Genomic DNA, 12,060 nt, shown 5'->3' on the forward strand with positions numbered 1-12,060 from the left:
CACTGTTATAGAAGCTGTACACTCACTACTTTACATTGTAGCAAAGTGTCATTTCTTCAGTGTTGTCACATGAAAAGATATAATAAAATATTTATAAAAATGTGAGGGGTGTGCTCACTTTTGTGAGATACTGTATACAAATTATTGTGTTTAGGGATATATACTATAACTATATACGTATATACTGTATACATTCATATCGTTTTCAGCTTCTATCTAGATGTGTAATTAATCAGAATATATATACAGTAATCCCCCCTCCATCGCGGGGGTTACGTTCCGGACCCACCCGCGAAAAGTGAAAATCCGCAAAATAGAAAGACCCTATTTAAATACACCCTAGGCATGTTTTGTTAACTTTTTGATAGCATTTAAAGGTCTTTAAACAAACTTTTAAGCAATAAAAACACATAAAAGATAGAGAGAGAGCAAGAGCATTGTAAAAACACAAAACTATTGTGCTAACAGTACAGTACTCTATACTGTACAGTAGTAAAAAAAGAGTACTGTACAGTACTGTACAGTACTGTATAGAGAGAGAGCAAGAGCATTGTAAAAACACAAAACTATTGTGCTAAAAGTACAGTACTGTATACTGTACAGTAGTAAATAAAAGAGTACTGTACAGTATTTGTACAGTACTGTACATACAGTACTGTACTGTACTCAGCAGAAAAGAAGATGACGATAAGCAGCAAATAAGAGCAGCTACTGTCCTTTTGAAGGTGCAGGTTCAGCAGGCGCTTCTTTTGGTGTAGGTGGGTCGTCTTCTTGCTGCTCCATGACCTCCACTTCTACATCAGAGGTGCCTGTGGAGGTACTTGGGGTGGATGTGGCCTTCTTCTGTTTTGTGAAGAACATAGTCATAGGCAGTTGCTGGGCGTGTTTCTTCTTTTGGGCGAGGAGGTTCTTGTACACCTGAATGGCTCCATCAATACTGTTTTGGAACTGCAGTGAACGAACCATGTCAGGATCCCAATCAGCTAACATCTGTTTCAGGTCATTGGCCGTACGCATGACCCTGCCAAGGCGCTCAATTGACAAGCCTTCATCTTCTTCCTCCCCCTCATGTTCCTCCATTTCCTCCTCACTCGCTGACTTGGTGAGTTCTGTCAGATCCTCATCGGTTAGTGGAGCTGAATGGGTTTCAATTAGGTCATTGACATCGTCCTGGGTCATATACTGAAAACCTTCACCTCCTAGCAACTTCGCCAGCCTAATTGATTTGTCCACAGCTGAATGATGAACTTCGTCAGGAGAGAACCCTTCATATTCATGAATAATTTCTGGCCAAAGCTTCTTCCAACAAGCATGCAGGGTCTCCTTCTTCATCTCCTTGAGGGCCTTTTGTATGTTCTCCAGACAAGTTGCAATGGTGTAATTACACCAGTAGTTCTTCAAATTGAAATTATCATCATTGTTCATGGATTCAACAAGATGATTCAAGGAGTTGCTAGTGTACAGCGACTTGAATGCTCGTATCACACCCTGGTCCATAGGCTGAATTAAAGACGTGGTGTTGGGTGGAAGGAACTCAACTTGCACTCCTTCGTACGATAGATCCATGGCATGGCCTCCTGCATTATCCATCAGCAGAAGCACTTTAAAATCAAGGCCAAGTTTGGGAAGGTAGACCTTGACGGCTGGGATGAAACAATTATGGAACCACTCAGTTGTGAGGCGTTTAGTCATCCAAGCCTTAGGGTTATGCATCCAATAGACTGGTAGCTGGTTCTTGTTTTTATGCTTCAATGCTCTGGGGTTCTTGGCCTTGTAGATCAGGGTTGGCTTGATCATAAACCCAGCAGCATTTCCACACATAACCAAGGTTACTCTGTCCTTATAAGCCTTGAATCCAGGGGCTCGGGCTTCCTCCTTCATGATGTAGGTCCGTTTGGGCATTCTCTTCCAGAACAAGCCAGTCTCATCCATATTAAAGACTTGCTCTGGTTTGTACCCACCCTCCTCGATGAAACTCTTGAAGGTCTCATTGGTGTACCTTTCAGCAGCTTCTTTGTCGGCAGATGCAGCTTCACCTTGCAATGAAACACTCTTCAACTGATAGCGTTTCTGGAAGCGGTCAAACCACCCCTTGCTGGCAGAAAAGTCTCCTGATGAAGATGTACCTGTACTAGAAGTAGAAGGCTGATCAGGATTGTCGTTGTCTGACTGTTCGGCTGCGGCAGAGCCTTCTTCAGAGCCTCCTTGATTGGCAAAAGTGTCGTACAGCTTCTTTGCCTGAGTCCTGATGATGTTACCATCCAATGTGATGCTTTTATTTCTGCAATCTTGGATCCAAATGGCCAATGCAGTTTCCATCCTAACAATGGTTTTATTGCAGGAAGAAACAACTCTTTTTGCAGCTTGGTTTATGGACAGTGCAGCAGTTGCCCTGATATTCTTGTCATCCTTTTTGATGTATCGAATCGTTGACTCATTCATACCATAATGGCGGGCTACAGCAGCATAACTCTGTCCTTCCTTTATCATATCAAGAAGTTTCACCTTCTCCTGAATTGTAAGGAACTTCCTCTTCTGTTTTTGGCTCACCAGAAGCCTTAGCCTTAAATGATGGACGTTTGGGTGGCATTCTTGCGGGCATTCTTGCTTGTGGTTGGCAAAGGAGCACGGAGCACATCTGCACATGCTCTGAATCGCGTTACCGCCCCCTCTAACGTCGTGCGGTCCACGAGCGAGGCATGCGTTCCACCACAGCCTCGCTCTGATTCTCTGATTCACCGCTACATAACAGCGAAATGGCGAAATATTACCGCGATATCCGAATTAATGGGTCCTAATTAGAATAGCGCGAATTACTCTTTATACTCTTTAGGCGGCGTTACCAGATCTGAACCTTACATATATATATTAGAAATATAATTTGGCCATGCCTGTACCATGAGAAAATGGACATTCTTAAAACAAATCATCTATGAGAATAATTCAGAACAAATTTTCTGCTCTAGGATAAACTTGATGGTTAAAAGAGGCCATACCTAGTTACACAAGGAAGTTCATTTTATCTGCCTCCACCAATGGAAAGAAGTTCCACCACCTGAGCTGGGCTAGGCTTATTATAATTTTTATGAGTTTATTGTCCAGAATGGTATATAGGAATAGGGCGGCACCAGATTCAGGATCACACTTGATCACACATCATCACACTTGGACATCACACACTACTTCCTTACATACACTTCATCCAACATACTTCCTACATACTTCATACCCTCATCATCATGCCTCATACTATGAAACCTTAAGGACGCAAGACCCAAGCTCCTCCTTAACCAGCCACCATTTTGGGGAAGGCAGCCATCTTAGAGGGCTCTGGTAAAAGCCATTGTGAGCCAGCGGAAATTTTGGAAGGGTAAATATGTTTTTATTGATTTTGTAATTGATTTTTGAATACTGAATATTAAGTGCTCATGATATTTAGAATATGATTCCCCAGATGTAAAAACCATCATATATTTTTCTTTAACTTTATTTTTGTTTTTCTAAATTTTACCATCTTTGTTTGGCGCTATATTAGCGAAACCCGTTTTACGTAGTTTCACTCCAACTGCAGAGAAGTAATTGTTGGCTATGCAAATCATAGATGTTTTTGTCTGATAATTAATTCTATATTATATGGTTTTTACATAGACTGGGAGAAATGAATCCTCTCATTTTATTCATATTGCTGAGCAAAACCCATTAGCAAGTGTTGCAAATAAGTTTGTATTTTATGTAAGATTTTCTTTTGTTTTTATGTCACCCACATCCAACTCATTATTGTGAATACTGGTCTTGTGAATTAATATATATTCCCTATTTAGTCTGTATTCATATGGTTTGGTTTATACTTTTAAAAAGAACTTGTTAAAGTTATCGTTCGGGAAAATATTCTCAAACGTAGAACAGTGAACTCTGTCACCCTCATGGTGCTAAGCTCCATCCATGCACCACTTGGCCACTTAGGCGCTCTCACTGGATAGCGGGTTGTACTTTTTCTCTCTCTCTCTCTCTTGCCTATCATTTTCCATCCCTCGCTCACTTCCATCTCCCTTTTCTTTCTCTCATCCTATTTTAGGCTGGGTTCACACATGTCACATGTGCGGCTGCGGTCACACCTGAATCTGACCCAAAAATGCACAAGACTCTTTTTAAACCACACTGCGGCCCCCCCGGATATGTGTGAACCAGCAATATGGAGAGCTGGTCACATTCACATGTCATGCGTATTGGATGCGGTGTAAAACGCATCCAGTTCGCATATATGTGAACCCAGCCTGAGTCTGTCTAGTGTCTAGCATGCACTTCATCTTTCTTGCTACCATTGGCTCTTTTGTTCCCTCTTTCTTCTACGTACTCACTTTCTTTCTTCTCCTGTCTCCCTCTTGTCTCTTTTCTATTAGTCTTTTTCTCTCTCCCATCTACTTTCCTTCTACCTCGTCTCTTCTTGCTCGTCCTTCTACCTTGTCTTATCTTCTCTTTACTGCCCTCTCTCTGCTGGTCACTCATTCTTTCACAATCACCCTCTCCCTTTTGTCTTCTCTCTGTCATCTTTTCTCTGTTGTCATCTCCATCTTGTCTTCTCTCATATTTTCGCTGTTGTCCTCTCCATCTTGTCCCTGTTGTCCACTCCATCTTGTCCCTGTTGTCCTCTTTATCTTGTCCCTGTTGTCCTCTCTATCTTGTCCCTGTTGTCCTCTCTATCTTGTCCCTGTTGTCCTCTCTATCTTGTCTTCCCTCTAATATTTTCTCTGTTGTCCTCTCCATCTTGTCTTCTCTCTCATCTTTTCTTGGTTTTCCTGTCCATCTTGTCCCTGTTGTCCTCTCCATCTTGTCTTCTCTCTTATCTTTTCTATGTTGTCCTCTCCATCTTGTCTTTTCTCTCATCTTTTCTCTGTTGTCCTCTCCATGTTGTCTCTGTTGTCCTCTCCATCTTGCTTTCTCTCTCATCTTTTCTCTGTTGTCCTCTCCATCTTGTCTTCTCTTGTCTTTTTTCTGTTGTCCTCTCCATCTTGGCTTCTCTCCCTCTTTTGTCTTCATTCTATAGCTCTCTCCCTCTTGTATTCTTTCTCTTGTCTTTTCTCTGTCACTCTATCTGTCTTCTATCACTCTCTTCCTCTTGTCTTCTCTCTTTTTTTCTCTCTCTTTTATCTGTTCTCTTCTGATTGTATGTCAATTTTTCTCTAGTCCTTGTATTCACTTTCTTCTTTTCTCTGTAGCCCCATCTTCTCTTCTTTCGACCACTCTCTTCTGCCCTCTTGTATTCTCTCTCTGTCTCATCTTCTATCTATTGCTCTCTACCTATTGTCTTCTCTCTTTTTCTCTCATGTCATCTAGCTTATCCATCTTCCTTCTCTATTGCTCTCTATAGCTTGTCTTCACAATGTCACTCTTTTCCTGTCCTCTCTCGTCTTATCTCTCATCTCTCTCTTTTCTTCTCTTTATGGCTGCCTCTCTTATTTTTTACTCTCTCTCACATTTTCTCTCTATGTCCCTCTCTTTTCTCTTCTTTCTACCACTCACCTCTACCTTCTCTTTCTCTCTATTCACTGTCTTCTTTCTATAGCTTTGTCTGCATTGTCTCCTTTATTTTTTTAAGTATTTGCTTTTGTGTCTTAATTCTATTGCTCTTTCTTGTCTTCTCCTCTTTCTCTTGTCCTCTATATAAAGTTCCCTCTGTCATGCCGTCTCTTTTTCTCATGTCTTCTCTCTCTCTCTCTCTCTATCTCATGTCTTCTATCTATTGCTCGCTCTCCTGTTTTCTGTCTCCTTCTCTTGTCCTCTCTCTATAGCTCTTTCTTGCCTCCTCTTCTTCTCATGTCCTCTCTCTCTCTCTCTCTCTCTCTCTCTCTCTCGTCTTCGGTCTCTTTTTTGTGTCATCTCTCTATAGCTCTTTCTTGCCTCCTCTCTTTCTCATGTCTTCTCTTTCTCTCTCTCTCTCTCTCTCTCATGTCTTCTCTCTATTGATCTTTCATGTCTTCTGTCTCTTTCTCTTTGTCCTCTCTCTATAGCTCTCTTTTCCCTCTTTTCTTTCTCATTTCTTCTCTCTATTGCTCTCTCCCTTTTGTTTTATCTTTTTTTTCTCTTCTTTCTGTATCTCCCTCTCTCTTCCCTTGTATCGCTCTCTTTTGCCTTATCTTTCTCTCTTGTTTTCTTCCCTTCTCTTGTCTTCTCACTCTGTAGCTCTCTCCCTGTTGTCTTCTCTCTCTCACGCTCTCCCTCTTGTCATCTTTCTCTTTTCCATCTTGTCTTCTCCCTCTCACACATCTTTTCTTCCTCTGCTTGTCCTTATTTCTATCTTGTCTTTTTTTATGTTGCTTTCACTTATCAATTCAATTCAGATAAGCTGGCAGGACCAAATACATTTTAGGAATGTCAAAGTAGTTGAGGAGTTTTTATGGATTGGATGGTGGAGAATAAGTGGTGGAAGATTTAAGGATAAGGGGTAATCCCTCTCTTTCCGTCTGTCGTTTTTCTTTCCCATTTTCTCTAGATATACCTCTCTTTTCTCTCCTCTGCCTTCTCTTTCCCCCCTTGTCTTCTCTCTATTTCTCACTCTCTTATGTGTCTTTTCTCTCTTACGCTCACCTATTCCTTTTCTACCACTTATCATTTTCTTGTCTTTCCCATCCTCAACTCTCTGCATTGTTTGCTCCAGTATCTCCCCAACCCTCTTCCCTATTTTAGATAGATACAGGCACTACTATGTCACCGCTGACTCAACATAGAATAAAATGTACCTGGATTAGTGATGCTGCGGCCGGGATCTGTCTGTTGAAATGTTTTTGACGCTGTTTCTGCTGGACTTTTAGAGCAAAGCCGGAACCCAGAATTCCCTAAAAAAAAAAAAAAAAACAGACAGTCAGCACCCTGGACAAGACCACAAAGACTTTCCCAGCATTAACTGAGTGCCACTATAAAGGGGAGTGTTGTATGCTGTAGGACAGTGATGGCGAACCTTGGCACCCCAGATGTTTTGGAACTACATTTCCCATAATTCTCAACTACACTGCACAGTACAGGAGAATCATGGGAAATGTAGTTCCAAAACATCTGGGGTGCCAAGGTTGGCCATCACTGCTGTAGGAGGTCTGTGCACAGGTTCATATCATTTAAACAGTCTTTTCTATCAGCAGACATGTTACTCTTTTGTTGTATTTAAAATCCCATCCCAGATTAAAAAATAACTCCAAAGAACTGTACATATGATGCATTTACAGGTACCATTTATATATAACATACTACTTACCGCTGGAAGCGCAAAGAAGGAGATGGCAAAGACAGAGAAACAAGACGCAATCGTCTTCCCAATCCACGTCTGAGGAACTTTATCCCCATAACCGATCGTCGTCACAGTGACCTACGCAACAGGAAACTGGGCCCAGTTATACAGGTTGATATCCAATCATCCTCATGCAATTCTCTCCAGCAGATACTGTCTAAAATGATCTCCTGATAAAAAACTTTCTAACAACTAAAAAAAATGTCTTTAAATAACTTTGTTATATTGTTTAAAAAATAAAAAAAAAAAGCATCTGAAACATGCATACAGAAAATATCTACCTGCCAAAATATTTATGTGTACATTTTGACAATATAAAATAAAAAAAATATTAAGTACATCTCTGAAATACATGCAGATCTTTTTCATTTTTTGTCTCTTTAAAAACACTACACATATAAGAAAATACCAGTTCATCTGCCAGAAATCCAGTGAGCTCCTAACTTCCTGTTTAATCTGACAACACATCACCTCTGCTGCACTCAAATTGCAAAAGGAGTGGTCAGCCCTGCCAAATTCTCTGTGCTGAACTACACAACACGTCCCCCACCCCCACTGAATAGAGAATGGGGGTTTGTAGTCCAGACACACTTACTGTCCTAGGCCTGGTTCAGACCTTTTTTAATGCTTTTTGCAGAAACGCATCACTGTCCATTTAGCATGGTTTCCTATGGGACACGTTCACATGCTTTTTTCAGACGCTGCGTTTTTGGAAAGGGACAGGCCCTGTTCACACCTGAGCGATTTCTACTTGAAGCTTGTAGCTCTAAAATGCTCAAGAAGCCAAATCCCATTAATTTCAATGACCCCCCTTCACATATGAGTGTTCTGTTATCTGAAGCAAAACGCCTCTCGCTCAAAAAAGCACATGAGTTTCTTTTTGGCAGATAACAAGCCTTTTTTTGGCTTCATAGACTTCAACAGAAACGCCTGACTTGAGCGTTTTAGGAGTGTTTTGCCGCTCATTTTCTGCTCAAACAGCAGCTTTTCACCCCCGATTTCCTCTCCTTCTCCTCCCCCTAGTGCTTTCTATTGGCTAAACAAAAACACATGAAGCTGTAAAGCCGTTGTAATACGCTTTTAAAATGCTTTAAAAAAGCTGCAAAAACGCTTACAAAACACCAGAAAAACGCCAGTAAATTGCCACGTTCAGGTGTGAATGGAGCCTAAGCAAAACAGTGCATTTTTGGATCAAAAAACTTCAAACCGAGAAGCTACAGAAAAGCAAGTAGTGCGTTTTTGCCACTATTGTACTGCAATGTTGCTGCAATTTAAGTTTTTTAACCCACCAAACAACAAATTGGCCAAAGAAAAAAAGCATAAAAAATGCAAAACGCATAAAAAAAGTAATCAAAAACGCATGTGCAAAAACACAAAATGCGCTGAAAAAAGCACTGCAGTAACAGATCAAAAGCAAACTGCAAAGGTGTGAACCAAGCCTTAGGGAGACAACACTGCTCCTCCACTGATAAGGTATGGTGAGTGTTACCCTGTGACACAAAGGAGTTGATTTGCTCAGGCTGAGTTCACACACTGTTGCGGCCGCGGGTACGTGCCTCGGTTCAGGTGCATCCCTGTTCATTGTTTCAGGTGTGAATCAGGTCCAAACTTTTGCCTGTATTCGGACCTGAAACAAAGCCAAAGACGGCTTCCCTGGCTTCCTCTATTGAGAGCCTTTCACACTCTCCTGTCATGCGAATTGGATGCGGCATCCAATTTGCATCAGTGTGAACCCAGCCTAAAACTGGAGAGTGCAAAATCTGGTGCAGCTGTACATGGTAGACAATCGGCTACTAACTTCAGCCTGTTCAGTTAAGCTTTGACAAAAAAAACCTGGAAGCTGATTGGTTTCTGTGCAGAACTACACCAGATTTTGCACTCTCCAGTTTTAGTAAATCAACTGCAAAGTGTGTAAGGCCCCTTTCACGCCCGATGGACTCCGTTTTGCTCAGCCGGAAACGATCCACCGATCCCCGCTGAGCAGGCGGATGACAGATCCTTCTCCGCTCTGTGTGCAGAGACGGACCTGACAGATCCCCGCTCTCCTCTATGGGAGATTGGATGATAACGGACCGCCTGTCCGTTTTCATCTGATCCTATCCGATCCTCCAGATGGATGGAAAATAGGGTTTCCATCCGTCCGGATTTCACAGACAGGATCGGATCGGATAGCAGCGGGTATCAGGGGAGATGTCTCCGCTGGCATCCACTGCCCCATAGAGGTACATGGAGCATCCGATCAGGTCCGCCTGAAAAACTGACAGGTGGACTGGATCAGAATGAAAGCCCGTGTGAAAGGGACCATACTGGCAGGGAAAACTAAAGGGAAAAAAGCGCAAGAAAAAGAAAATACACCACTACATCTAAGGACTGGTAAGCTTCAAGATATTAAATTTTTGTTCTTCGATTTAGATACAATTTAGGGCTTACTTATGCCTTGTACACACGATCAGATAATCAGACGACTTATCGTTCGAATTTTGTTGCATGATACTAGTATTGAATTCAACAATGCGTACTAAGCGTATAATTTTTTTCGTATGATTCTGGAAAAGCTTCCTGGTTGTGTAGCTACGTATTGGATAGTGCAAAACAAACAATGGCAGCCAGGCTTTTTCTGGATTTTTTTCGTGTTTGTGATCATGCGTGGTCTTTGTCTATCGATTTTCAGCGGATGCATACTGTACTGATTGAACGATTGTTATTTGCTAGGCTTTCGTACGACAAAAGTTTTTGTGTTTGTCCCTTTGGATTTTGTTGGATGAAATGTCGTGATCGGCTGTCGAAAGCTGTGTAGTAAGGATCAGATTATCGTGCGATCAATTAGAAAGCGATTTTTTTTTTGTACATTTATCTGATCGTGTGTATGAGGCATTAGACTTGCGCATTGTTGTGAAGTGTGACAACGTGCGTTGCACTTCTTTTCATTTTTAATGGCACCCCAATGTGCTAGGGCAACGCACATGCTCTGCAATGTGCCACAATTCATGATAGTGCATTAAGTTATGTTACAAAAGTATGGCATGTATGATTTCTTCAAAACATTTTGGCTGTGTTGGCAGTCAATTATTTTCAAACAGCTGCCTTAAAGCAATGTATAAAAAATGTAAATGAGCCTGTAATATTTTTTTATTACAGCACAGGAATAATTGTGTGAACACAGTACAGGCAGAACCTCACACTTAGCACTTCTGGTGAAATATTTTAGTAAGGAACTGCCAGCGATCATAGTGAACAATTCTTATATATTCCGGCATACTCACCACTCCCCACCAGAGGGCATCAGCGTAGCTGGAAAATCCGGTCCTCCCCTCTTCATCCACTGCATCCTTCTCAGCCAGGTAGACAAAGTAGGAGGAGAAGATGAGACCCAGGAAGCCGATATACAGAGTGGTGATGAGCTCCTGGAGTGGACAGACAGAAAAAGGGCCACAATGAGCCACATACAGAATGTGCAACACACATGACCTGCAAAACCCAAATCCCAGACAAGATTTCCTATAATACCAAGACAGCAACACTTACATTGTGTGAAAATGTACTGTATTTGTTGCCGCATTTATTCTTGCTGCATTACTTAACGATAGATCAGGATAAACTGGCTGCTGCGAGAGCTACAGTTACAGGATAAGTCATCTGCAACTTGGATTGCTTCCATTTTTAATAAAATCCTATTGGCAGAACTTTTTAAAGACTATGGCCATAAAGTAATGTCTTCAGTGGGATCAGGCGATGATATAATATCTCTGGGGAGTCCCTGGCCAATCCCCCACCTAGCATTAACCACTTTACCACCGGAGGATTTTGCTGTCTTACGTCTGGGCCACTTTTTGCGATTCAGCACTGTGCAATTTAACTGACAATTGCGTGGTCATGCAACGCCGTACCCAAACCAAATTTATGTCCTTTTTTTCCCCACAAATAGAGCTTTCTTTTGGTGGTATTTGATCACCTGTGCGATTTTTACTTTTTGCGCTATAAACAAAAAAAGAGCGACAATTTTGAAAAAATAACAATATTTTCACATTTTTTTTTATAAGAAATTCCCCCAAAAAAATATAAAAATCTAAATTTTTTATCATTTTAGGCCAATTTGTTTTCTGCTACATATTTTTGGTAAAAAAAATCGCAATAAGCGTATTTTGATTTGATGGTTTGCGCAAAAGTTATTGCGTTTACTAACTAAGGGAAAGATTTCTGTCATTTTTTGTGTTTTTTTTTAACGAGTAATGGCGGCGATCTGCAATTTTTTTTGCGGGACTGCGACATTGAGGCGGACAGATCGGACCCTTGACTGACATTTTTGACACTTTTGGGGGTACCAGTGACATTACTACAGTAATCAGTGCTATAAATATGCACTGTTACTGTAAAAATGACACTGGCAGGGAAGGGGTTAATTTTATTGGAGAGGGAGGGGTTAATGTATGCCTGGTGCTTACTGACATGTGTGGGGGGAGGTGACTGAGTGACACAGGGACAGATCGCAGGTACAGCTATGCTGAACCCTGCAATCTGTCACTGTCTGTCACTTAGGAGATCTGCCCGCTTTGTTTACACAAGTGGGCGGATCTCCAGACTCGATTCCCCGACGATCGGGGAAGAGCAGTGGCGATCGCCGCTGCTCCTCCCCTGGCCCGACTCCCGTTGTGACTGAATACAGCGCGATCGAGAAGGGGGAGTGTCTGCCGACGTAGGTCTACGTCGTCAGACCTACAAGAGCCACTTTGCCGCAGTAGAGCTCTAGCGAGCAGCGGTAAAGTGGTTAAAAGAAGCAGGGG

At 41.8% G+C, this 12,060-nt stretch overlaps 1 protein-coding gene across 4 annotated transcripts in view; it reads right to left on the bottom strand.

Annotated features, from left to right (window-relative positions):
• Positions 1-12,060, bottom strand: part of LOC309553869 (potassium voltage-gated channel subfamily KQT member 1-like) — a 137,190-nt gene that overhangs the window by 38,410 nt on the left and 86,720 nt on the right. For all 4 annotated transcript variants that reach the window (XM_082255351.1, XM_082255348.1, XM_082255349.1 and 1 more), the window contains 3 exons: positions 10,543-10,683; positions 7,247-7,357; positions 6,738-6,833 (listed from right to left, as the gene is read on the bottom strand). In XM_082255351.1, the coding sequence (XP_082111477.1) occupies positions 6,738-6,833; positions 7,247-7,357; positions 10,543-10,683 (348 nt within the window). The remainder of the gene's footprint in view (positions 1-6,737; positions 6,834-7,246; positions 7,358-10,542; positions 10,684-12,060) is intronic.

Source organism: Pelophylax lessonae (genome assembly GCF_965119305.1).
Source record: "Pelophylax lessonae genome assembly, chromosome: 4".
NCBI classification, from domain to species: Eukaryota; Metazoa; Chordata; class Amphibia; order Anura; family Ranidae; genus Pelophylax; species Pelophylax lessonae.